Raw genomic sequence first — 24,183 nt, forward strand, 5'->3', positions numbered from 1 at the left:
GCAGCTGCTGAGCGGGTTTGACCCACAGGCCGGTGAGCGTCCCGTCACTCGAGGGCAGTTTGTGGTTTCCAGAAAGACTCTCAGAGGGTACAGAGGAAGCTCGAATTGGTGAGTTAATAGAAGTTGGACTTGGCAAAGAGAGTGAGTGCTGTGTCTTTGCTCAGCTGCTGAGCTGTAACAGGAGGATTCTTTCAGCGGGAGCTGAAAGGAGCCAGGAAGGCTTAGCTCAGCTGCTTGGCTCCCGGTCTGAACCAGGTCTGCTTTTCATGCCCATGTGGTCGCAGAGATGTGTCTTCATTGAGACTCGAGGAGGCCCCTTGGTTTGGTTCCTCCGCTTTGCTCCCCGGTTGCGTAAGAGGGATTCTTTCCTCCACTTTCACTCTGGCTATCTAGAGGTTGTGTCTGTTTGCATGTATGATAAACTACTGCGACCAGAAGCAGGCGATGGCACTTCCCGATTCCAGGAATGTTGTGCCTCAATGCTCCAACAGTCAGTGATCTAATGACTATTATGCAATGCGTGGCCCCTATTGCCTCCCGCCTCCTTCTTAGACGTCTTTGCACCCAAGGGCCACCAGCGAGACCGAGTGGCCCCCTGACGGAGATGTCCTGTGACAAAATAAGGCCAAGAAGTCGGGAGAGTGCTGCTCAGTGGTGAAATGGAGAAGTGAGGCAGAAAGGAGAGCTGCAGGGAATATTTTTTGAGGAACACATTCTGGTGTCAGAAACTAAAAGAGAAAATGAGCTTTTCAGTGCAACAGAAACATGAGCGGCGACAGAGAAGCGTCAGAAAGAGGCAGAAATTAACAGAGCCTCGGGTCTGCGGCAAAACCCTCAACGCTGCACAGCATCGCCCTCTGAATAAGGTGTGAACAACGAAAGGAAGAACTGAGCAGCATCCGGGTCGAAGCTAATAGAGAAAACCACGGGGCTTTAAATAGACGTCGAAAAGAGAAGTGCGAAGTGGACTTCACACTCAAACAGAGGGAGGAAGAGAGACACGAGTACGAGTTTACATCCGTCTCCAGAGAGCCGCTGGGGACTCTGAGCTGGAAGAACTAGGGGATTTACTCACAGCGACGCTTTCAGAAGGCACAACGAGAAAATAAGACAGGAAGAGAGAGAGTTAGGGGTGAAGAAGCCAAGGAAGAGGAGCAGCACCAAGAGGAAAAGAGGGTAAGATGACAGAGAGTCCGTGAGATGCTTTTCTAATTTCCTCCGTCTGAAACTCGACATGCCGTGGCCTCGTGATTGCCACGAGCGAGGTGCAGTTTCATTTTAAAGACACACATTACAGGCGGTAAAACAGCGACCGTTTGTGCAAGCTTCACACCGTTTCTCACTCCGTCCTCGGCTGCGGCGAGCAGACGGCATTGCCAGGCCAACGGTATCCTGGCAACCATCCGCCGAGCGCTGCTCTGGGGATGGACCTCATGCTGCTCCAGTCTAAGCTTCTCGTGTGTGTGCTGATATGTGTGTGGATACCTCTGACAAAGGGAAACATTGCGTCACCTGGTTTTAGTCGCTTGTGGTCGAGGATGTGGTTCGAATCTTCTCGACTTAACATCGCAGCCCCTCATTAAGTCTCCCGTTCATGTATTTTCCAAGGTTATAAGGCAAAGTTAGATAAGGTGTGGGCTAAACTTGTTTGTTGGAGCAATGACTCAGCATGCAGAGGTACTTCTTTGCTGATGTAGACGCAGAAGGATATTTGAGGAGGCATGGGTACCATCGGAGATGATGCAGAACATCAATACCGGCCGGCTGTGTCTCGGTGCTGCATTGCGACCCCCGCTCTCGTCGAGTGGTAATGAAAAGACTGAGCCTTGTTCTTTTTCTGCACGAGGGATGGTGGCATCTCATAAACATGCTAATGCTGGCTGTAAATCCTTCCTACATGGACCGATAGGCCCCTCCCGAGTGCTAACATAGGACAGCAGAGGAAGTAAAACCTTGGCTTCTGTCACCAAAGTCCTCCTGTTGTACAACAAGAAACACAGATTTTACATCCACAGAGCTTTGTGTCTGTTATTGCCGTGTCCCAGTCTGGGTTAAACTTTCTGGTAGTGAATGTTCCTGTTCCTCTACCTGCTCTAAAGACGCTCAGGAAAACTTTGAATCTCAGCAGTATGATAACATACCTTCAGTGCCTTGCAAAACTGTGCATGACCTTTGAACTTTTTCACATTCTGACATGTTACAGTGACAAACCTCGATGTATTTCACTGGGCTTTTATGACATAGACCAAAACTAAGTAAAATGTGAAGAGTGCGGTGCTGTTTTCTTCTGATACTCAGATTCAGATGCCATGTAATCAGCAAACCAGTGGTAGTTTAATGTGGCAGGATGAATTTTGCTCAGTGCTCAGAGGAACTAACAGCATCACAAAGACCACAGCAGAAAGATCCAGGATGGAGGTGTGTGAGGTTTAAAGAAGGATTACAGGACAACTGTTAGTCCACATCTCCGCTATTGTTTAATATGAACAAACAAGTTGGTTAGACCTGATGACAGGACAGATGAAGCTAAATAATCTCCAACTTCCCCACCTTCCCAACTCAGCTCCTCCAGACTTAGCCATCAGCAATTAGCAAACATATAATTGACCTGCGGTTCTGATGAGCTCATCATGGAAACTATTTCTCAGTCCAATATTACAATAGAACTGTTGTAAACAGCATAATGGAAAGGTGTTGTTATGATGATGTGCTGAAGGCGATGTGTCAGAAAGAGCAGGAGCTTCTTAAAGAGACAGAGGCCCAATTTCAAGGCATCAAATTGCAAAGTCAAATTTATTTCAAGTTATGTTTGATATATACAGTATTTTCAAAACAACTGAAGGTAATGTAGTTACTTAACTGTGCTATAAAGTTGTACTATGTATCCGGAAAATAAGTTATACTGCATGTTTAAATATAATTCAGAATTTTTGGGAAAACTTTAACATGAATGATCACATTCACGTTTAGTTTCTTATTACTTCACAATTAAAGACTACATTTTGTCTGTCTACTCTTGAAATCCCAATGAAATTCATCCTTATGAACATAATGTTGCAAAATGCACATGGATACTTTTGCAAAGCACTGCACTTCTCATTCTACCTGTGGTTTTTTTTAGCTCTAGCATCCACCATGTTGGTTCAAAGGTGAAAAAAAAATCTCTGTCAAGCATCTATAGACCACTGCCTATAAAAACCATTAGATGGGAGCAGTCTGTATACGGCGGGTTCTTATTGGGTTACTATAGTAATGTAAATGGATTAAAACCACTGCCCAGCTCTAGTGACTCTCAGTAAGTGAGCTAAATGATTCGGCGCTGGATTTAGTCCACGCTGTAAGTGGATACAGCGTATTGGACATAAACTGTGATCAGTGTCACTGATGACTGGGGCGTCTGCTTCCGCTCTGGAGATGCTGCCTCAACAGAAGGATGGAGAAGACGAGGAGCGAGGCAGAAATGCGGACGGGTTAGATGAACCTGAGGTGTCCTCCATGTCTCTGCTGTGTGTTGGTGTGTTTTCTTGCGCGCTGCCAGGTCCTGTATGCATTTTGTTGTTTCCTCCCGTCCAGGTCGCTGGCCATGGGGAACCTCATTAAGGTCCTTGGCAAGGATTTAGAGAACTGTCCGCATTTTTTCCTGGACTTTGAAAGTAAGTGAGCGCCAGGGCGTGTGTGCACGTGTCTGTGTGCTTGGATTGTGAGTGTGGAGCGGAAGGTGGCGCCGTGGGAGGTCGGTGGCCGGGTACCGAAGGGGGGGCGGGGAGGGAAATGTTGGGGTGTGAGCTGCTGAGTCGTTGATGGTGTGATGGAGTGTTGTTGAGGGTGTTGTTTCTCATTATCAGATGCTCTTCAGTCCCACTCTCACTCAGACAATTGTGTAGATACCATTTATTAGACATCGGCATTTTTGGGAATCAGAACAGAATCACCTGCAGCAGACAAGGCTTGACGTTATAATGCCCTAAACACAAACACCTTGATTTCATGGTAATGCAGCATACACAAAAATAAAGTACTATTATCACCTTTGCTTAAAATGCACATAAGGCTTTTTTGGGGTCGTGGGGACAGTAGGAGAACCCAGAGAAATCTCATGCGTTCCCTAAAGCCAGGACCAGTAAGCTACATTTTATTTGTATAATTTTTCAGGCTGCAGCTAGCAATTATTTTAGTAATCATTTATTCTATCAATTATTCTGACAATTAGTCAAGTAATCCAAAAATAAATGTGCACACTGTGTATATAGTCATTTAAACACTTACAATAGTCAAAATATATAATATAGGCAAATAAACAATTCAGTTACTTTTCTGGGTAAGAAAATAAAAACTTTATTGCTTAAGTTACAATAAAATCGCATTGCTTAAGTTTAGCGCACATGATTATTTGGTTACTGAATTAGTTGTCGATTATTTCAGTAATCATGATTTCTGCCCTAATCAGTTTTATTCACATTTTGAGAGAAATGTGTGAAAAGTATTAAAAACTTACCAACTCTTGTTGCTAGGCTGCCAGCACGTCCTCTGGACCGAACTTGAAATCACAGCCGTATGTTAGTTGTGTCTGTATGGATATTTAGTGTGTAAAGATTGTGTAGATTTTTGAAGCTCAAAGGAAAAAAATCTGAATTTAACCCTTTTAAGTAGTGAGTTAGCTAGCTCACCAGAGAGCTAACAGGCTACATCTGTTTAGGGCTACACCTGAAACAGACGTACAAAGTGGTGAAAAAGACAAAATAAAAGCAAATAATGACCAATTAAATTTTGCTAAACACCTACAGTAGTTTTGCTTGTTGCGCCTAATGTCAGGAGCTTGACAAGGCCTTGCTAGCTAACTACTAGGCCATGCTAGCTAACTATACTAACTAACTACTTTAGCTAGCATAGCCATGTAGAGGATAGATGAAGCTACACACATGATTAACTTCACTTGTTTCATAAAGTTAAAGGTAATTTTCTTCCTTTTACCTTCATACACACCTTGCGTAGTTTCAGGTTAGAAGTGGGGAAGCAGGAAACTGGACTTTTGAAGACAACATGTACCTTAAAACCAGCCTTTGCCTTTCATAGAAAAGTATACAAGCTGTACATTTAGGAGGATTAGATATGTGTTTAATGTCTTCAGTTTTTTTCTGTATTTGTCACCACAAACTAGTGCATTCCAGGGATGTAGCCATGTAGTTATTGCTTCCATGCAGGTTTCTGTGCCGTGTTGGTGAGCACACATGAGAGTGGGACTGAAGATGCTCTGTTGTCAGTGTTGCCATGCATCACCCAGGCCTTACTCCCACCATGCCATTCCAACAAACCGCTCTCTCATCCGGTCGCCCACCTCCACCACACCGCCTCCTGCACGCCACACACATATGCGGCTCACACACACACATATCCATACACCTGTGTGCGCACAACCCCTCCGCCCTGACACGGCCATCCCCTCATCACCCACAGACTTCTCCCCTCTCTCTGTTCCAGGGGGCTCATGGGAAACCTCCTGAAAGTGCTGGCTTGCGCCGAACTTGAGCATGGGCCAATAGTTTTCCTTGACTTTGAACGTGAGACCATCAGCTTCTTATTTTGAGTTATCCCTTTCTCTTTGTTGCCTTTCCCTTTTATTTTGACACCATTCCATCTGCCTCAGCTAACATCGTACCATCTCTACTTCCTGGTTTTCTGCCCCCTCTCTGTTCTGTTTCCCTTCACGCTTTATCTTTTCCTTTCACGGACTGGCATTTTTGAATCATTTGGCTTCTTTTGAGAGAATCCCTCAAAAGAAGGGACTGCTATAAGATGGGAAGCAATACGCTTTGATCGTCACAGACAGAAAGATGAGAACAAATAAACAGCAAATGTCAGTCCTGTGTGGGTTTTTTGTTGCTTGCCGATGACGATGTTACACACAGTCTGTCGTCATCCAAGTACATCCTCCTCATCCTCCTCATCTCCTGCTGGATGTCGGGTCTTCCTGCGTGTTTGCTTTCCACTAATGCGGGTGTATGAGAGTGTGATGAAGAGGCTGAGAAAGAGAGAATGGCTGTGGAGAAAAGTGCTGTGGATACAATCACTCGTTCTCCTTCTTCCTCCACTTTAGAGGCTGCAGTGCAAAAATCATCCATCCTAACAAGATCTTTGACGTCTTAGAGTTGATTGAAATGAAACGGACTGCAAAGTTATTTCCATTCTCTGATCAAATATCAGTTTTCTTCTTTATTAGTTGTTACTTATGTTACCTGCTAGAAACTTAACGGGACCAAAGAGCCTGTTAGGATGTAGATGCACAGGGTGGTAAAAGTATTTTCCTCCTTAAAGATCGTATCTGTTTTTGATTTTATTTGGTCACATTTAAATGTTTCAGATCTAGTTTTAATATCATAAAAAGCTCGGTAATGCAGTTTTCAAACGAGGTATTTCATTTTATTATGGAGGTAAAGCTATTCAACCCAACTTGGACCCATGTGAAAGTGTGTTTGTCATCAACTAGCTGTAATTTACCACCATTTGGTGGTTTTGTTTCATTAGTCAAACCCAGGTCTGTAGAAGCAAGAAACAGAACCTGTCTGACAACATGAAGTTGGCTAAGACGCTCCAGTCTGCCAACAGTTACTAAACCACTTATAAAGAGTGCAGGAAACCCCAATGAGAGCAACTATCCACAACCAGAGAAGAAATGAAACAGTGAGGAACCTTCTCAGGATTGGCCAGCCTCCCATTGTTGCTTCAAGATGAAAAATACAAGAGTTAACAAACTGAACAAAGACGAAGAAACTGGGAAAAATGGTTTCTGCTGTTCACCAAAATAAAACCCCCAAAACTCAAAGACCCGTCTCATGTTTATTTCATTCATATTGGAGGGTTTAAGAGGATGGACAGCATGGTTAAGGAGATGGCTCAGCATCCTACTGGGATTTATGGGCGTTCTTTGAGTAGGCCACTCCAAAACCTTTTCTTAGTGTCTTGTTTTTCCAAACCATTCAGACGCAGACTTGCTGGCAGGCTTTGGATCATTGCTCTGCTGAAAAACTCAAGTCAAGACGTTCTGATTGGGGATTTTTTCTGCTAGAGAGCAGCATTTATGGTTCCATCAATCACAGCAGGTCCTCCAGGAACCGAAGCAGCAGAGCAGCCGCAGACCTTGTTTGACTGTCGGAACGATGTTCTCTGAAATGCTGTTAGCTTTAAAGTTCAGCTTTTGTCTCATCAGTCCACAGAATATTTTTCTGAAGGATTTTGGGGATCACCAAGATGTTGGAAAGTGTTGGCCAAAATCCCTCCAAAGAGACGTAAAAGACTCAATGCCTGTTGTCACTTGTTACCACCAAAGGTCACATAACAACTTATAGATTTTTAACACGGGTTCAGGTTGGTTTGGCTAGCTTTTTTCATTATTTACTTGTCTGATATTGAGATTTACTTGACCTGAAACATTGTAAGTACGTCATAGTGTTGGGTCGGGGGGAGGCAAATACTTTCTCACAACGCTGTGTTTTCCCTGTATCCGTTCATATCCTGCCCTTTCTTTGCCACCTTCCCCCCTTTAACAGCTGTCTTCCTCCTTCTTCTCCTCCCTCGCCAGCTGTAGGTTAGAGCGGGAGTCGGGGGAGCTCACTGCTGCTGGCGTGAGACGTCAAACTGTCAAATAGGCTGAATCCCTCCCCCCCCGTTTCATTATGCATGTGATTCACTCGACTTCAAAAGCAAAAACGAATGAGTCAGAGTAGGGAATGGCAGCTTTAGAAGACCTTACCCCCCCACAATCCCTCCTCATCCACCTCTGTGCCATCTGTGAGCTCTCTCTCTCTCTCTCTCTCTCACTCTCTCTCTTTCTGTTTCTGTCTCTCTCTCAAATCGGAGGATGCTCTCACCTCTGTCACACAAGTCTGGTTTGAGCCGACCTTTGCCTGAAAACTTAACTACAGGGCTGTGTTTGAATGGCTACTAGCGACGTTTTGTGGACAGCTTTTTAAAATTTTAATCATGACAACATCATGCTTAAAAATGAACATTTAAAAAAAAATTTTTTTACCAAATGATGCAGAAAACTGTTTTTTTTTTGTTTTGTTTTTTTTTTAAGCCAAACCAGTGGGTAGAGAGATTAGCGTTTACATGTGATTTTAAAATTACACTGAAAAATTTGCACAATGAAATAATTTCAGGAGTAATTCTGTTATCAGGTACGCCTCTTCTGTTTCTTGGTAACATAAAAAACAAAAGCATCAAATCACATGGCAACGGCTTACCTACATCCCCAAAACAGATTCCTGCACATCATCACAAATCACGACTGGATTTTCCAGTATCAGCTCCATTGATCCACTGCTGCAACCTTTAAGGTTTCTGAGCTACTACAAGATTGGGGATTTCCCCGCCCCCCCCCCATAAAATAATAATAATTAAAAAAAAAATCATGACAGGAACAGGATTATTCCGATCCATCACACTGGATGAAAGAGAACAAAACTTTCTGGTAGATGACACCGAGCAGCCGGGTCCGTTCAGATGATAACATCCTAAATGTGATTATCTGATGGAAAGAATAAAATGGTGCAACAAATCGATGAGCAGAGAGAGGAGCGAACCTGTAGGGAGCTCACTCAGGCTACTTGTTTCCTCCTGTTTTATCTCAGCTAAGCTCACAAATATGCTTGCGAGAGGACTTCCTGCTCCTCCAGTTTAGGTCTGGAGATTGGTTTTGTTATCGCTCCCTAATTAACACCTAGTTAAGACGGCATGTTGTTTACCCAGAGAATAAAAGAGGCTGTAATGAGGCGTTATAAAAATAGCAAAGGTTGCGGCGCTTAATAGGGCAGCCGGTGTGTGCATGAGGACGGCACATCTCCCATGACTGCTGGCTCTCGGCAGGACGGCTGTGCCTGCGGCTGCAGGGACCGGCGGCACTGCAGCCCGGGAAACTCTCCCTCACGTTCCACCTGAGTCACAGAGACAGACAAGAAACCCAAACGGTACCGTGACTCAAACAGAACACGTCCTGAACTTTACATCCACTCACCATTAAAATAAATGTTAGAGTGATTCTGGACTTTCAATGATTCATTTGAAACCTTTTTTTTTTATAGGTGGGTGTGATCGCACGACTCGCATGTATGCAGCTTTTTTTCAGTCTCTGTTAGTAACGGGTTGCCTATTTATTAACGATACACACAGACACACTCAGACCTGATTGCAGTTCATGTTTTGAAACTTTTGGTGGAAGCCAGAGAACCTGGAGAGAATCTTAGTCTGTGCATTTGTGAATTATGAGACAATTTTAGCTCCATAGAGAGCGTACAAACACAGTAGAGAAAGGACAGGATTTGACATAGATGTTCAGCACACACAAGCAAATTCAAATAATTATGAAGCAACAATTAGGAGAAAAAATGTAATCCTTGGATGCATATCCTTCAACAAGTTGCAGAGAAATCCTTTTTGCTTCGACAGCCACCAATAGGTTTCCGGCATATCTCTGGAGAATGTTTTGTTATTATTATTATTTTAGTAGGTTGGTCTCCAGATACAGACATTTTGACACATGGCGTACATTATTAATGCAGATGAAGCAGAAGATTAGGCTCAACCTCTGCTATCATTCAATCCAAAACACATTTTAATGCGCTCGGTATCAGGAGCTGCGCTTCCATTCGTTTTAAAATTGAATTGTATGTCTTTATTTGAGGCAAACTTGTAAAAATTTCACGATGAATTTAAACTTGTCCACTCTGATTCTTATTCATAAAATTAATCCAAGTTCGAATGAACCATTCAAAGCCCCAAACAAATCGGAAATGTAAGCCAACGATGAGGCTCTGTGCCGAAGCGAACAAGAACAGAGCAGGTCTGGATATTTTCTTCCTTTGGCAACTAACCTTAAAGGCAAAAAAATAAAATAAATCTGCATTGGTCCACAAAATTGTCGCATAAAGTGGTAAAGAAGAAGCATAAGATATTACATGGATTAGAGGAATGGACAGCAGAAACATATTTTCATTCCAGCCTCAGATAAATCAGTGTGATTTACTCCGTTTGGTCTGGAGTCTGTAGTCAGACCTGACTGTGTGACGGAGGGCATCCCAGACTGACCTCTGACCTCTTGACACATATGAAGTCAGTGAGTGACTCTTTAACTCTCAGCCCAGATATAAACCTCGATTTGATGAAGTTCTGCAGCCACAGAGAGAGAAAGACAGAGAGAGAGAGAGAGAGAGAGAAAGAGAGAGAGAGAGAGAGAGAGAGAGAGAGAGAAAGAGAAAGAGAGAGAGAGAGAGAGAGAAAGAGAAAGAGAGAGAGAGAGAGAGCTCAGGGGTTTTTTCTTGACCTTCTAGTATAACTTTCGCTCTTTCTTCCTTATTAACCTCCTTTTCTCCTCTTGTTTTTAACCCCCTTCTCTCGCTCTTGGTCTTCTTTCTGTGAATACGTTCACCCCTCCTCTCCGCCTTACATCACCTTTCCCCCCGCTCCCGATCAGACGCCCAGCCCACCGAGGCGGAGACGGCCGTGTGGAACCAAGTCAGCGCCGTGCTGGAGGAGGCTCACGGGATCCTGGCCGAGCTGCAGTCCTACAACGGCGCGGGGCAGGAGATACGAGAGGTGAGGCGCAGCACAGAAACAACACAAAGCTTTGGACTCAGAGCGTCACATGTGGAGATAAGAGACACCGATATCCGAGTGACTGTGTTTAAAAAACATCAAGAACACAAAAGGTTTTGAACTTTGAAGTGTTCTGTTGGGATTTTATGCAAAGTCAGGGTTTCCCATAGAGTGTCATAAGCCTGGCGGGCCACCTGGCTGCGATTATTTACTTTAGTTTTCTTTTTCATGTTTGCCTTTTCACAGACTTTATAGTTGGTCTTTAGGTATTGTCAATAATGTCTTCACATAATTACTTAGTGATATTTTAAAATTCTCGTTCAACTTTAAACATTTTTTAACTCAAAAACACAGCAGGCAGCTGGATGACTGTCCTAGCGCCCCCTACCTCCAGGCTTAGCAAGTTTTCTGAGGGAAACTGTGAAAGTGAATCAATATTACTTTGTAAAATCACTCATCGCTGCGAATAATAATATTTGGGGATTCTCTCTACCAGCTTTGCAGACTCAGTTCGTTCTGCTTTGCAAACTGTGGAAATCTCAGGCAAACTGGATGGACGGCGTCTTTTTTTAAGTCTTGCCACAGATTCTCCATTGCATTTATAACTAAACCGTTATCTGTGGTTTAAGCTATAATTGTTGCTGTAGAGTTTGCTCAATATTTTGTCTGTTTTAAAACTGAAAAAAGATCTGAAACTGAAAAAAAGTTCAAAACTTTTCAGATTGAAGTTTTTTTTTTTAACAGTTTTACTTTTTTTCAGTTTCAATTATTTCCTTTTGGTTTCATTTTATTTTTCTGTTTCAAAACTAAAATTTTTGGCCCCAGTTTATCTCCGTAGTTCTCAGATATTCTTGGATCTTTTGTACCTCTGGCTAAATGTTTCACAGTCGGTACGTTCAAGGTTTATTTTCTGTTTTTGGTCCACAAATGCTCCATGAAGGCCAAAAAGATGAACTTTGGTTTCGTCTGACAGAATGCCTTTTCCCACGTTTTCCCAATTTGAGTATCTTTTACAACCCAACACGCTTTAACCTTCACATCCTTTAACTCTCGTGTTCCTCGCTCTTCTTGATGCTATTTGTTGTTCACTGATGTTCTCCAAATATCTACACACAAGTGGGCTGCAGATGTTTTTAAATAAATGCAATATTTTCCTTCTGCTTCCCAACTATTCTCTACTTTTGTGTTGCATAAGCCTGATATATGAGATACACTGAATTTTGTTGTAACATAAAATAAATGTAGAGGGTTTATGGGGTGTGATTACCTCTGGTAGAAACTGAACATCAACATCTATCAAAAATTTTCTGCTGATAACTTTCTTCTTCTAACTTCAGCTACGAACGCTGAATCATTTCTGTTCTTTGCTGACGCTGAGACCTTGGAGGAATTTAACCACAAAAATCCATCAGCCCGTGTTTCGCCGGGCCTGGTCGCTTTTTCACATTGCATCTTCAGTCAGCGAAGCGCAGCAGCGGCAGGACTGCTTCTACATACAAATACAGTTGGAATAATACCAACAAAATGTAATTTTAGATTAGAAGTAGGACTATAATTGTGCATTTCTTATGAGAAATGGATTTACATATCACCTTGTAGCCAAAATAGCTCAAGGATTTCCCTGGAATTTGATTGGTTTAGTGCCGCTAACACAGTTATTTAGCTGGATTTGTTGGGAGTCTCCCAGTACCGCTGGATCTCACTGGTATTGCAAGCTTCATTTGCATCCCGTTAGATCTTAATATGTGATGCTGTGCTAATTGCCCTACCGGCAGAATAGAAAGATGTTTCTTTCATGTGAAATACGGCTTAGAGGTGCAGATATGAAGAAGTTGAAGCAGCTTCTGTTTTCCTGCTGCTTTCCTGCAGGCCATCCAGAACCCGGGCGACCTCGCTCTGCAGGAGAAGGCCTGGAACGCCGTCTGCCCCCTGGTGGCCAAGCTGAAGAGGTTCTACGAGTTCTCCCTCCGACTGGGTGAGACGTTTATCTTTAAAAAGAAAGAAAAATCATCTCAGAGGGTCGCAGGACACCAAAAAGTAGAGATTTATGAAACATACAAGGAGGGAGCTTTTATAACTTATATTAATATTAGTACATGTTACTTACAAATATAAATTAGCAAACTAATAATAAAGAAAACCACAACTTTTCTATCTGCTGCTTTTCTATCTTGCTGCAGCAGCTGGCTGTGCTGCAGTTTTACAGGAACAAAAGTTGAGTTTTATTCTTAGCTCCTGCAAAAGTTTACATCTATATTCATGTTACAAAAATTAGAACACTTTACACCAGCATGTGTTTTTCTAATATACTAGGATGACATATTGATGTTTAAGAACAATTGCAAACCATATCGCACAGAAACGTAAACAGGAGGAAATACTTTTGAAATGTTCTTTTTTGCAATAAAAAGTTAATTTCTATTTGAGGCATAAATCAGAACACGTTTACTCCAACTTCAAAAAGACCAAAGTTACGATGTTTCGCTTCAGCTGCATGCAAAGTTTAAACCTCGAACGTCTGGAGATCGAAAAAGCCGTCTGAAGGAAGAATGTGGAAGGGTATAAGTCTGGCAAATAGCTCTCAAAATCATTGGAAATAAACCACTCTGATGTTTGAAAAATAGTCTACAAGCAGAACACGTCCAGAAGAGCAGTCTGAGAGCAGACGGCAAGAGGCTGATTGAAGTCTCCAAAAACAGAATGTCATCATGGGACCTGCAGCAGAATCTACCGGATCTCAGCACAATCAGAAAAAGGCTGCACAAGTTGAGTTTTAATGGTATGTGTGCAAACAAATGTGAAACCAACTGTAAATAAGAAAAAAAAAGTTAAAACAAAAGCAGAACTGAAACCTTTGAGATTTAAGTGACCCGAAACGTACCAGTAAATCCACCGAGAAGAGGCTGGAAACAAAGAAATGGTCCGAATCAACGTCGGGGTCTGACTGGAAATGGAGATTTACATCCAGATGAAAATAAAAACAACCCTCAGACATGTGAGAGCTGAAAGTGAGGAGCTGGGTGAGCTTTCCTCAGCCTGCACATGTAAATTAATACGAATGCTGCAAAGACACAAAATCTTACAAAGAGTTTTTTTCTACTGTAAAAATCTTCCTGCACTTGGAATAAGACAAAACTAACTCATAAGTAGCTTTTCAGAGAGATACAGGAGCTTGTTGGAAGTAAATAATTCATTAAAATTGATGAGAAAGTTCCAGTTACAAACTTATAAACAGAACATTTCCATCATTAATAAAGAAGTATTTATTTAAAACAGGCTCCTGTGTCTTGCTGAAAAGTTATTTGTAAGTTAGTTTTGTGCACTAAGGTGTTTGAACTGGAAAGTAGACCAAAAATACTTGGCAAGATTTTGTTTTTGCAGTGAAATTGGTCGGTTTTGGGTGCAAAGTTGGAGTGGAAAATGACAAAATGGGAGAAATGATATGCAAGAACCACATTTGTACAAACATACAACATAACTGACTGATGCTTCAACACCTTTGTAAACCTGACATCCCAAGGTGGGGTCAGTATCTTTTGGGTTTTAGTGCCCTCTTTACTATATATAATACTCCATGTTACATTTGTTTGTTATGTCAGGTCTGTTTAAGGAGTGGAACATCTAAAACTCACAGGAAACAGAGAATCAAGCTTTCACCAAAAGACAAATCAGTCAGATGTCAGAGCCGCCATGCGAAATTTTATTTTATTTTATTTTATTTTTTAGTCCAGCAGCACTCCTATAAGCACACGCGCTGCAGTAGCAGCGTCCTCGGCAGCATCTCCGCAGCATCCTGCCCAAGCCGCCAGGCAGCCGTTGCTAGGGAAACAGCTCTACACGGCCATCCGGTGCTGAAAGAGTCGGGGAGAGTGAAGCACAGTTCAGCCGCCGCCTCTGCTCTGCCTTCCAATAATACCTCCATTTCAGGGACTCGCTGTTCTCAGCTTACCATAAAGCGAAGGCCTGGCTAATAATTGATGAGGCTGTTATCAGACCTCAACCTCCGCCATGACGGAGAGGGAAACGGACTGGATCCTTCACCATCCGGAGGGTCCGCCTCTCGCTTTCTGCATCCTGAGAGCCTTTTTTCTCTTCATCCTCCACTTTTTGGTTCCGTTGTGCAAAGCAAAGCGAAGCTTCACGCAGGACGGAGAGCAGGTGCTTTGTGGGTTTCTGCCCCGGCCCTGTAGATTAAACACTGCTCTGCTGTATTTATAGACGGCCATCATGCATTTATAATGTGGCGGAAGAGACGCGGCCGCAGGAGGCTTCGCTTTTGATCCGTCCCCACAGCAGGCGGCCTCCGAGGTCAGGCTCTGCTGTCTCATTTGCTACCGGCAGCAACACCTGAGAACCGGTGAGCCAAACGGCGTTCATTCAGCCGCCGACCCGACAGGCAGAGGGACGCCGAGCTGCACAGCAGGAACACACAGCATCAGCTTTTTATCGCTTTTTGTCACAAACCTTGTCGTTTTTTTACTGTGTGTTTTCTGTAGCGCAAACTAATGAAGTAGAAGGAAAACGCTACATTGGTCTGATTTTTCTGCAAAGACTAATCTAAACTAAAGTATCAATCCATCATGCTAGTTTCGATCCAATACTGATATTGACTTATGTTATACAGTGAACATCCCACTTTATAAAACTGTTCATGTCTTTGTTTTAAAGTGAAATTAACAGAATTTCAAGACTGAATTTGACAGATCTGGTTTGGAGTTTCTGAGCTGTGTTTTCCTTTTGTAGAGAATGCCCTGCGCAGCCTGCTGGAGGCGCTGACGAGCCCGCCCTACGCCCCCATGCAGCACCTGGAGCGAGAGCAGGCGCTGGCCAAACAGTTTGCAGAGATCCTTCATTTCACACTCAGCTTCGACGAACTAAAGGTCGGAAAGAGTCGCTTTTAGAACGAGCCCTACGGCAAAAGTCTGACCCGTGTTTTGGTTTAGTGACATCTTGAAATCGATTCCGTCCCATTTCCTGTCGTGCAGATGACAAACCCGGCCATTCAGAACGACTTCAGCTACTACAGGAGGACTATAAGTAGGAACAGGCTGAACAACCAGCAGGTAAGATCAGGACAAAGCCCACCGAGGCAGAATGGGTTTACTTTATTGATAAGTCAGTATTAATCTGAGAACTCAGTAATAATAACGGAATCACAATCATAACCCGTCAACAAACTGTTGCATCTCTTCCAGCTGGACGCAGAGAACGAGGTGAACAATGAGATGGCCAATCGGATGTCTCTGTTCTACGCCGAGGCGACACCGATGCTGAAGACCTTGAGTAACGCCACCACCAAGTTCGTTTCAGAGGTACGGTCCATCGCAGGTCAAAGTTTAAGTGACAAAAAAACAAAACAAAAAGCACACAAGTCAAATGAGTAACAATGTTTTTGGTTTTGTTTTGTTTTTAGTAAAAAATGTAGTGACCAGTAAAAAGTTTAGGGGGACACAGCCAACAAAAAACAACAAAAAAAGAAAGGAAATTATTTCTTTATTACTTTGTATTTATTTTATGGTTTCACATTTACATCTTCATTGAAGAAGATGACTCTTTATGTCTTTCTATGACATTAATTAGACTCTCAGCATGTTTCAGGAGGGGGCCACGGCCTCCCCTGGCCCACCTCTGAGGGCCGCCACTGGATAAATGGAGCAAGTATTGTGAAAACCAAGCAGATTTTATGGACTTTCAGAGCCTGATCACATAATCAATCAGTCGATCAGTTACGTTTATTAGCACATTTCAGCAACAAAGCAGTTCAAAGTGCTTCACATCATGAAAACACAAGTAGTCATAAGAACAAAATACATTAAACAATTGAGAAATAAGTAATAAATATTACATTTTGTCGAGTGCCATCATCAAGATCATCAATATATATCAAATATGTTGATCAATTTTCTATTTGTTACAGTTCAAAACACCCTTAATCGTCTACACTATTTTTAGTCTCGATTTAAGGCTAAAGAACGTTGTCCCTAATAAAAGCAGCAAGTTAAAAACAGATCCCGTCTCATTGTGACCTTATTTTTAACCCAGTGTGGTTCTGTTTTTACGTTTGTTGTACATTGTTCTTGATAAATGTTTAATTTACTAGTCTGGCAAACGTTTTTGAGCGTATTTTGAAGTATTACGCTCATCTCGTAACGGAAAGGTTTTCTCTCCGATTGTCTTTTTCCTTAAAAAAATAAAATAACACTAATAATCCATGATTTTAAAAAGCTGCAGAGTCAGTTTCCTGATGGGAGACGCTGCTGAGCCTCATACAAAATGCAGAGGACAGGCTGCTCACCCACATCTCTGCCAAGTCGCTTCCACTTCATAGTTTACTCTTCTGTGCGCTCTGTCTCCCCCTAGTGGTCACAGCCGTTTCGGGATGTTTGTTTTCTGTTCTGCACATTAAAGATCCTGAAGTTAAAGTACTCTCTGGTTGTCTGTGCGCAGAACAAGACCCTGCCGATAGAGGACACCACAGACTGCCTGAGCACCATGGCGTGTGTGTGTCGTGTCATGCTGGAGACTCCGTGAGTGATTTTTTTATTTTCTTGATGCTACAGATCTAATTTCTAATTAACAGCCTTTCAAAGTGAATAATATAGACAGTCCGAACTGTGAGAAGCTAATCCATTAGTTTCACTCTAATACGCACGGATTCTAGATGGGAAACTTTATGTAGCTGGATTTGTCTTTTGGTCACTTTAATTCTACACTGTAAAAAAAATGCTCACTCAACTCGACTCAGACTAGTTTCTTTGTTAAGTTGCATCAACTTTGAAGTTCAAGACATAATTTTTGCGGTCTCATAAATAAATAAATTAATAAATAAATAAGTCAAGTCAAGTCAACTTAACTACATTTAAGTTGACTTAACTAAATTTAGCAAAAATAATAAACTAAAAATTTTATTTAAAAAAAGTTGTCCCAAATTAATTACTTAAGTTTCTACATTATTTCATCAAGTTGACTTAACAGAAAATGTTACATTTTTACGACACTTTTCTAAGTTAAGTCATGTTTTTATTCAGATTTTTTTATTATTATTATTTCTACTTTAAAATTGTTATGGACATAAAATATTTTATACAACATTAAAGTGTTTACAAATTTCCACCAAAAAACAACAAAAATAAATTTCTAACTTTTGAAAACGCACACCTTCGTATATGTTTTAATTTTCCTAAATGAAAAAAAACAAAAAAACATACAAACAACAACAACATGTCCTTTTCTGCTCCTTAATCTGAATGCAGGATTTCCTTTCACACTGCAAAAACACAAAATCTCACCAAGTGTTTTTGTCCAGTTTCTAGTGCAAATATCTGAGCACACCATAAATAAGACGAAACTAACTTAAAACTGACTTAAAGTAGCTTTTCAACACAATGTAGGAGCTTGTTTTAAGTCAATAATTCCTCACTATTGATTAAAAAACGATTTCAACTGGCACATTATTTCACTCGTGAAAAATGTCACTACAAGTCAAACAATCAGCCAGTGCAACCAGCACATTTTCATCAATATTAAGGAATTTAAAAAAGCTGAAATGTTACCTGTAAGCTAGTTTTGTGTCATTTCGGTAGAAACTAGACTGACAAGCCCTTGCTAGGTGTTGCGTTTTTGCAGTGCAGAAGCTGAGCCTCTTTGTGACGCTGTGTGTTGCAGGGAATACCGCTGCCGGTTCACCAACACAGACACCATGCTGTTCTGCATGAGGGTGATGGTGGGCGTCATCATCCTCTACGACCACGTCCATCCTGTGGGAGCCTTCGCCAAGACCTCCAAAATCGACGTGAGTGGTGGTCACGGACGCGCACGGAGAGCCGCGTGTGTGAAGTTAGCGAAAACGTTGCGCATTTTGTTGCATTACGGGTTAGACTGGGATCAAGGAACACACCTGACATCTTCACTTCTTCACCTTCATGTGGAAGAAGTGAAGGTGTTCGACACAGATATCTTAGCACACCTGAAATAAGACAAACCTAACTTCAGTGAAATATAAGAGCTTGTTCTAAGTCAGTAATTCCTCATGAAAAGTACCAGTTCCACTGGCAGATTATTTCACTCAGAACAAGACAGTTTTCTCATGTTATGAGTGAACTAATCTGCCAATGGGAGTAGCTGCTCTTCATCAGTATTAAGGATTTATTTACGAGCTCCTAGACTTTGCTGAAAATGTTCTTGTAAGTTTTTTTTTCTTATTTCAAGATCTCTGCACCAGAAATTAGACTGAAAATACTCAGTAAGATTTAGTGTGTTTGCATTGTGACTGATCATGTTACGGAGTCGGATTTAACCCTTCATCTTAAAAGAGAAGGTCTAAATCGACATTTTACAAATCTGACTGGATCGTGAATAAAAGCAAACATTTCTGCTAGCATATCGATAAAACATGTCGGTAGCATACTGACACGTGTTTGGAGAGTGGAAAGTATTGAAATATTTGCTCCAACTAGTGGAAAACTCGTCGTCTGCCATCTTGTGAGAGAACTGCCTTCCACATGACGGCCCACGGTACTTGTTGCTATGGGAACGCCTCCCTAGATATGAGAGAAACGTCGGAAAAGGGAGGCAAAAATGACTGGAAATACCCAAATGAACTGACTAAAATTTGAAATAAATAAGAAATTATTAAAATCACAGAAATGCAACAACAAAACAAATCCCATAAAGAAAAGGCAGTTCAGTCGTCCTCAGGTTTCCACAGATTGTAGACATGAGGCGAGGTTGAGCCCAGGTTGTTGACCTTTAACCTGCTGTGTCGTCTCTGTTGGCTGGCAGATGAAGGGCTGCATCAAGGTGCTGAAAGAGCAGCCGTCCAACAGCGTGGAGGGGCTTCTGAACGCACTGCGGTGAGTACGGAGGCTGGGATGGACACACTTAATGTCTCACTGCAGTAGGATAATCTGAGACAAGGAAAAAATACGAGAGAAATGCTATGTTTCATTTGAAAAATATGTTTGTTTTTAGTTTTTTTTTTTTTTTTTTTCCAAAATCCTCGTTTCCCACTTATTCACACTTTCTATCAGTGTAATTAAAATCTGAAAATAGAAAACGTCTGGTACAACGCAAAGATCCACGACTCATTAACCTCGTTTACTGCTTAACTTCTGCTTTATGGTAAATAAAACCTCCATCATCCACTGACTGTCAGACCAAAGCAGACTTTGGCTGCAACCATTCGTTAAATTTAAACGTTTTCAAAGCAAAAGATAAAAATAAAAAACTGACCCGTATTGTCTTTTTTTTTTTTTTTTTTTTGAGAATACACTAAAAATCAAAGACGTAGAAACAACTGATTGTAAAAAAATGTGGAAATTGTACGTATTCCTTTTAGTACGGCAAGCGAAGGAAAATATTTTTTTAATCTTTTGGATCTACAATAATCTAAATAATCTAATTTTCCCACCAAAATATTTCCTGATTGGATCCAGTCGCATGTTTTGAACTCTTTTCCTGCTGAGACCCAGAAACCACTGATCTTGAGGTGTTTTCAATTATTATTAATAATTATCGTTATCATTGTATGAAATGTAAAGAAATTTAAAAAATATTCATGACGACATCCACCAGATTTCTCTGGGCCTTTGTAAAAGAAATGAGCCCTCAGCATGACAGATCCTCAACCGTACATAAAAGTGTTTGTTTCATCTGGAGTCGGGTTTGTTGTGTTAACAAAAAACTCAAAACTATAACAGTAAAGAAAAGGTTTTAGTTACACTTATTAATAATGACTACCATTAATTACTATCGCTTATGGAAAATGTAAAATTAAAAGTCAATATTCTAATTTTCTTGTGCGTGAGGTTATGCTAACAGAGCTGCCATTTCAATTAAATGTTTCTTTTTATTGGTATTTCTTGCTTTTTATAATTGCTAACTTGTACCATTATGAACCATTTCTTGTCATTTCTGTGTGTGACGGTGTGTGTCAACTGTTTTTATTTATTTCTGTAATCCTGCCAGGGGACTACAGATGCTAATTAGCGCTTGTGGCTACATCTAGCATACCTTCATATTTAACGTTCTCGCGTTGGTTGATGTGCTCTGACTTGTTTCTGTTTCCCTCTGTCTCTTCTTCAGGTACACGACACGACATCTAAACGATGACAGCACCTCCAAACAAATCAGAGCCCTGCTGCAATGAAGGAACGCCAGAGGAGAGGGAGAAATGTCGGAGCGCACCTGAAGACGGAGGAGGGAGGGGGGGAAACAGTCGCCAGAGGCTGAAAAAGCTGTTTGTTTACAACGGACGGAGAGAAGCATCTCTGGGTCTGGAGCAACCTGAAGACAAGAAGAAGAAGAAAAAGAGGAATTTAATTATATATATTATCAGCCGTCCATCATTCTGTCTCTCATTTTGTAAAGTAAGAAAAGAGAACAAAAGAAGAAACCAGAAATGAAGATTATAGATATTTATTAAGCAGGACAACAGAAGAAGCTCTATTGGGGGGGTAAAATTTAAAGGTCAGAACCGAAATGTGAGAATAGCTAGAGTTACGTGTTCCTGCTGTTAGTCAGACAAGTTTTGCACACTCCCCTTTCAAGAAAACAGCATCCATCCTCTTACCGGTTCCTGGAAGCCTCCCCTCGTCGCCGCGGGAACCGTTGCTCGGCCCCTCGGTTATCCCTCAGCTGCACTGATCCCCACACTCAGGCGAAACGAAGCAATGTGATGGATCCACTCCGGAGATTTGCTTCTTGCCTCTCTGCCCTTTCTGCCCCCCCCCCAACACACACACACCCACACACCACCACATCAGTACAGCTGTGGGGTACAGGATGAAAGGACCTACATTTTCTGTTTTCACCCCCCTGAATCACTTCCCATTCATCCATCCATCCAATTTGTAGTTTTCCTTTTGGTACGACATCCACCCTTGTAACGTTCCAGCACAAACAAAAAAGAAACCCAAACCCTTGTTAGGCTGTCTTCTCTCCATGGTGCTAATGTTGCTAAAGCTACCACAGCACTAGCTTCTTAGAGACCAAAAGAAACAATAAAGCAAAACAAACATGCTTCATTATGGAATCACATCCAGCTTTTTCTGCTGAAAAAAAAAAAAAACTCAAACCGTTAGCAGATCAAACCTACGCACCAATCATGGGAACCTACAGCACACTTCTTCACCTAGTGCCAAAAAAAGCTGAGTCGTTTACACTCCTGTTGCGTCGCCACGCTGGCTACAGGGGAGGAGTTTTGTAGTCCTGATGCGTTGCTGATCATCTTTAAAAAAATAAAAAAGAAGAGATGACAGGCAGAGATCTGGCGTTTTAAAAAGAGAGATGTGAGCTTTCCGGTGTAAATAAGTGAGGCTTCTCCTGTCTGACACGCTCCGCTTGGACTCTCAGCCCACATTCCCACTTAATCCACCCAACCAGAGTTCCTTTTAGTGCGAAAAGCCCGAGGGCCAGCCAATCGGAAATAAAACTTTTAACAACAACAAAAAATAATAAAGGAATGCTGTAATTTGGATGTCCATAGACCTTAGTCTGATTTAATTTATAATATATTTTCTATACAGGGATGTGTGCCCAGTACATACATACATAGATGGCATGTTGTAAAAGTTCTGACAAGAGTGTGTAAATAAGGTGTTTCTATTCATTTTTAATTGTTCAGTGACGCTGAATTCGGGTATGTGTTGTCTCTCAGAATTACCATGCGTTTGGCTTGGACCATCGGACTTGCCGTAGTCATAGGTTTCAGAAATTCAGCTTCATTAAGGCGAATGAACCAGAGGGGAGGGGGAGGGGCTCTCCATTTGCTTGTTCTTTTTGTATATTTTGTGCAACAATAAACTTGTCATTTATTACATTCAAATGCTGACGTTGTGCGTTTGTGTGTCACATCTGAGACATGACTGACTTTATTCCATCAGTGTCTGGGTATTAACGACAGATTATGTCATCAGTATTTTATTCAAGCCACCATGTTTGTCGAATTTCAATTTCAGAGCCAAATGACATGTTCCTGTGAGAAACTGCACACATTTACAGATTTTGTGTGGTGTGATAAACTCTCTGAAACATAAACATCTACATCAGTGCAGTGTGGTTAAACTCATTTAGCAAGTAGCAAACTTTAGCAAGTAAAACGTGCATGAAAGCAGGACTTCAAGCTGCTTCCATCCTCTGCTGCGAACTCTTTACTATTACTTGTGAGAGCTGCTTGCAAAACTAGCTAATATTATGCAGCTAGCTTGCTAACTCTCACCCAAGAAGCTAAGTGGTCCAATTCCCCGCAAAATATTAATTACTTGCAAGTTGGGTAATATTACATATCTAGCTTCCTAACTCTCACACAAGAAGCTACGAGTCGTACAATTCCCAACAAAATATGAGCTACTTCCAAATCAGCTATCAACAGGTAGCTTGCTAAGTCTCACCTAAGAAGTTAGTAGAGGTAAAGTTCTCAGCAAAGAATGAACTACAAGCTAACATTACATACCTAGCTAGCCAACTCTCACCCTAAAAGTTACTAGTGGTACAGTTTCCAACAAAATATATAGAATCAGCTTGAGAACATGTCTATAGGTGATAGACCTATATATTTAAATATATAGCTTCACATTGTCTCATTAAACAGCAACAAATGAAAAGTAAGGTGAGTTTTGTAAAGCACATAAAAAAGGGACTAAAAGAGTTAACTAAAGACATTCAAGAAGTACTGTAACTGAGTTTTCAAAGTATTTTACCAAAATAAATCTGAAGTGTGTGATGGGCGGCCGCCTTTGATAACTAAATAAAATTCTATTGCTTTTATAGTCATTTAAACAATGTAATAAATACAAGTTTATGAAGGGCTCAGAGCTCTAACAGAGAACATTAGTAAAAGAACTGGGAGAAAGTTACAAAAAAGCTTAAAGGTTAGGCTGTAAATGTCCATTAAACGCAATGGAGGACTGTCCAATCAGATGTTTAGAATTAAGAGAGCCTGGAAAGAAAACATTAATGAGATCAGCAAGGACCGGGAAGCTAATCAGAGCTGATGGGATGATAGCTGGAGCTAAACAGTTTGTGCCAGAAACATTTTAATGCCGTGTGTTGAAATGACTCTGTTTGGGTCCCAATCCCAATAAGATACATTGGAGTTTGAGGTTTAAAAGTGACACAAATTCAAATACGTTTGAAAGGAAAACACCAGAAAGCTTTTAATTGGATGTTAATTATAAACTTCATTTAGATTTAAACCCTTGTGCCGTTTTATTTAAACTTAAAAGCAGATTTTTTAAAAACTTATTTTCATTATGTTCAATTTGTTGTAGAATGTGCCCCACATTGCCACAAGGGGGCAGCAAAAGATCGCTGTGAACGTGGCTCCACATATAATGAACACATAACCTACTAACCTGCTTAATCTGGATCAAGAGACACAAACATAACAGAATCATTATGATAAATATTTGCTCACGTCTTCCTGCATAAAAACAGTTTAATTTATAACAAATTTAGACTTAAAAACAGATTGTTTCAGCTTTAGTTTGTTAAAGTAAAGGTAAAATTCACTGTACGTATAACGTCTTGGAGGTGTAAAGTGGGGCGTGGGGTTATGATTAAAGTGGTCAGCAGGGAGAAATGTAACAGAAAGTAGCA

General features: G+C 41.3%; 1 protein-coding gene across 4 annotated transcripts in view; it reads left to right on the forward strand.

Annotated features, from left to right (window-relative positions):
* Window positions 1-22,411, forward strand: part of fam49al (family with sequence similarity 49 member A, like) — a 37,339-nt gene extending 14,928 nt beyond the window's left edge. The window contains exons 1-11 of one of the 4 annotated variants that reach the window (XM_014976389.2): window positions 436-1,176; window positions 5,479-5,558; window positions 10,466-10,587; window positions 12,457-12,562; window positions 15,331-15,467; window positions 15,573-15,650; window positions 15,783-15,899; window positions 17,035-17,114; window positions 18,253-18,379; window positions 19,369-19,439; window positions 20,671-22,411. In XM_014976389.2, the coding sequence (XP_014831875.1) occupies window positions 5,486-5,558; window positions 10,466-10,587; window positions 12,457-12,562; window positions 15,331-15,467; window positions 15,573-15,650; window positions 15,783-15,899; window positions 17,035-17,114; window positions 18,253-18,379; window positions 19,369-19,439; window positions 20,671-20,734 (975 nt within the window). In that variant the 5' untranslated portion in view covers window positions 436-1,176; window positions 5,479-5,485 and the 3' untranslated portion in view covers window positions 20,735-22,411. Of the gene's footprint in view, window positions 1-435; window positions 1,177-3,573; window positions 3,654-5,478; window positions 5,559-10,465; window positions 10,588-12,456; window positions 12,563-15,330; window positions 15,468-15,572; window positions 15,651-15,782; window positions 15,900-17,034; window positions 17,115-18,252; window positions 18,380-19,368; window positions 19,440-20,670 lie in introns of those variants that run through there. The other 3 variants (XM_014976388.2, XM_014976390.2, XM_014976387.2) reach the window with 3 other exon arrangements.
* The last annotated feature ends 1,772 nt before the right edge of the window (window positions 22,412-24,183 follow it).

The sequence above is a fragment of the Poecilia mexicana genome, unplaced genomic scaffold (genome assembly GCF_051168715.1).
Source record: "Poecilia mexicana isolate PSO_F unplaced genomic scaffold, ASM5116871v1 scaffold_11, whole genome shotgun sequence".
Taxonomy (NCBI): domain Eukaryota; kingdom Metazoa; phylum Chordata; class Actinopteri; order Cyprinodontiformes; family Poeciliidae; genus Poecilia; species Poecilia mexicana.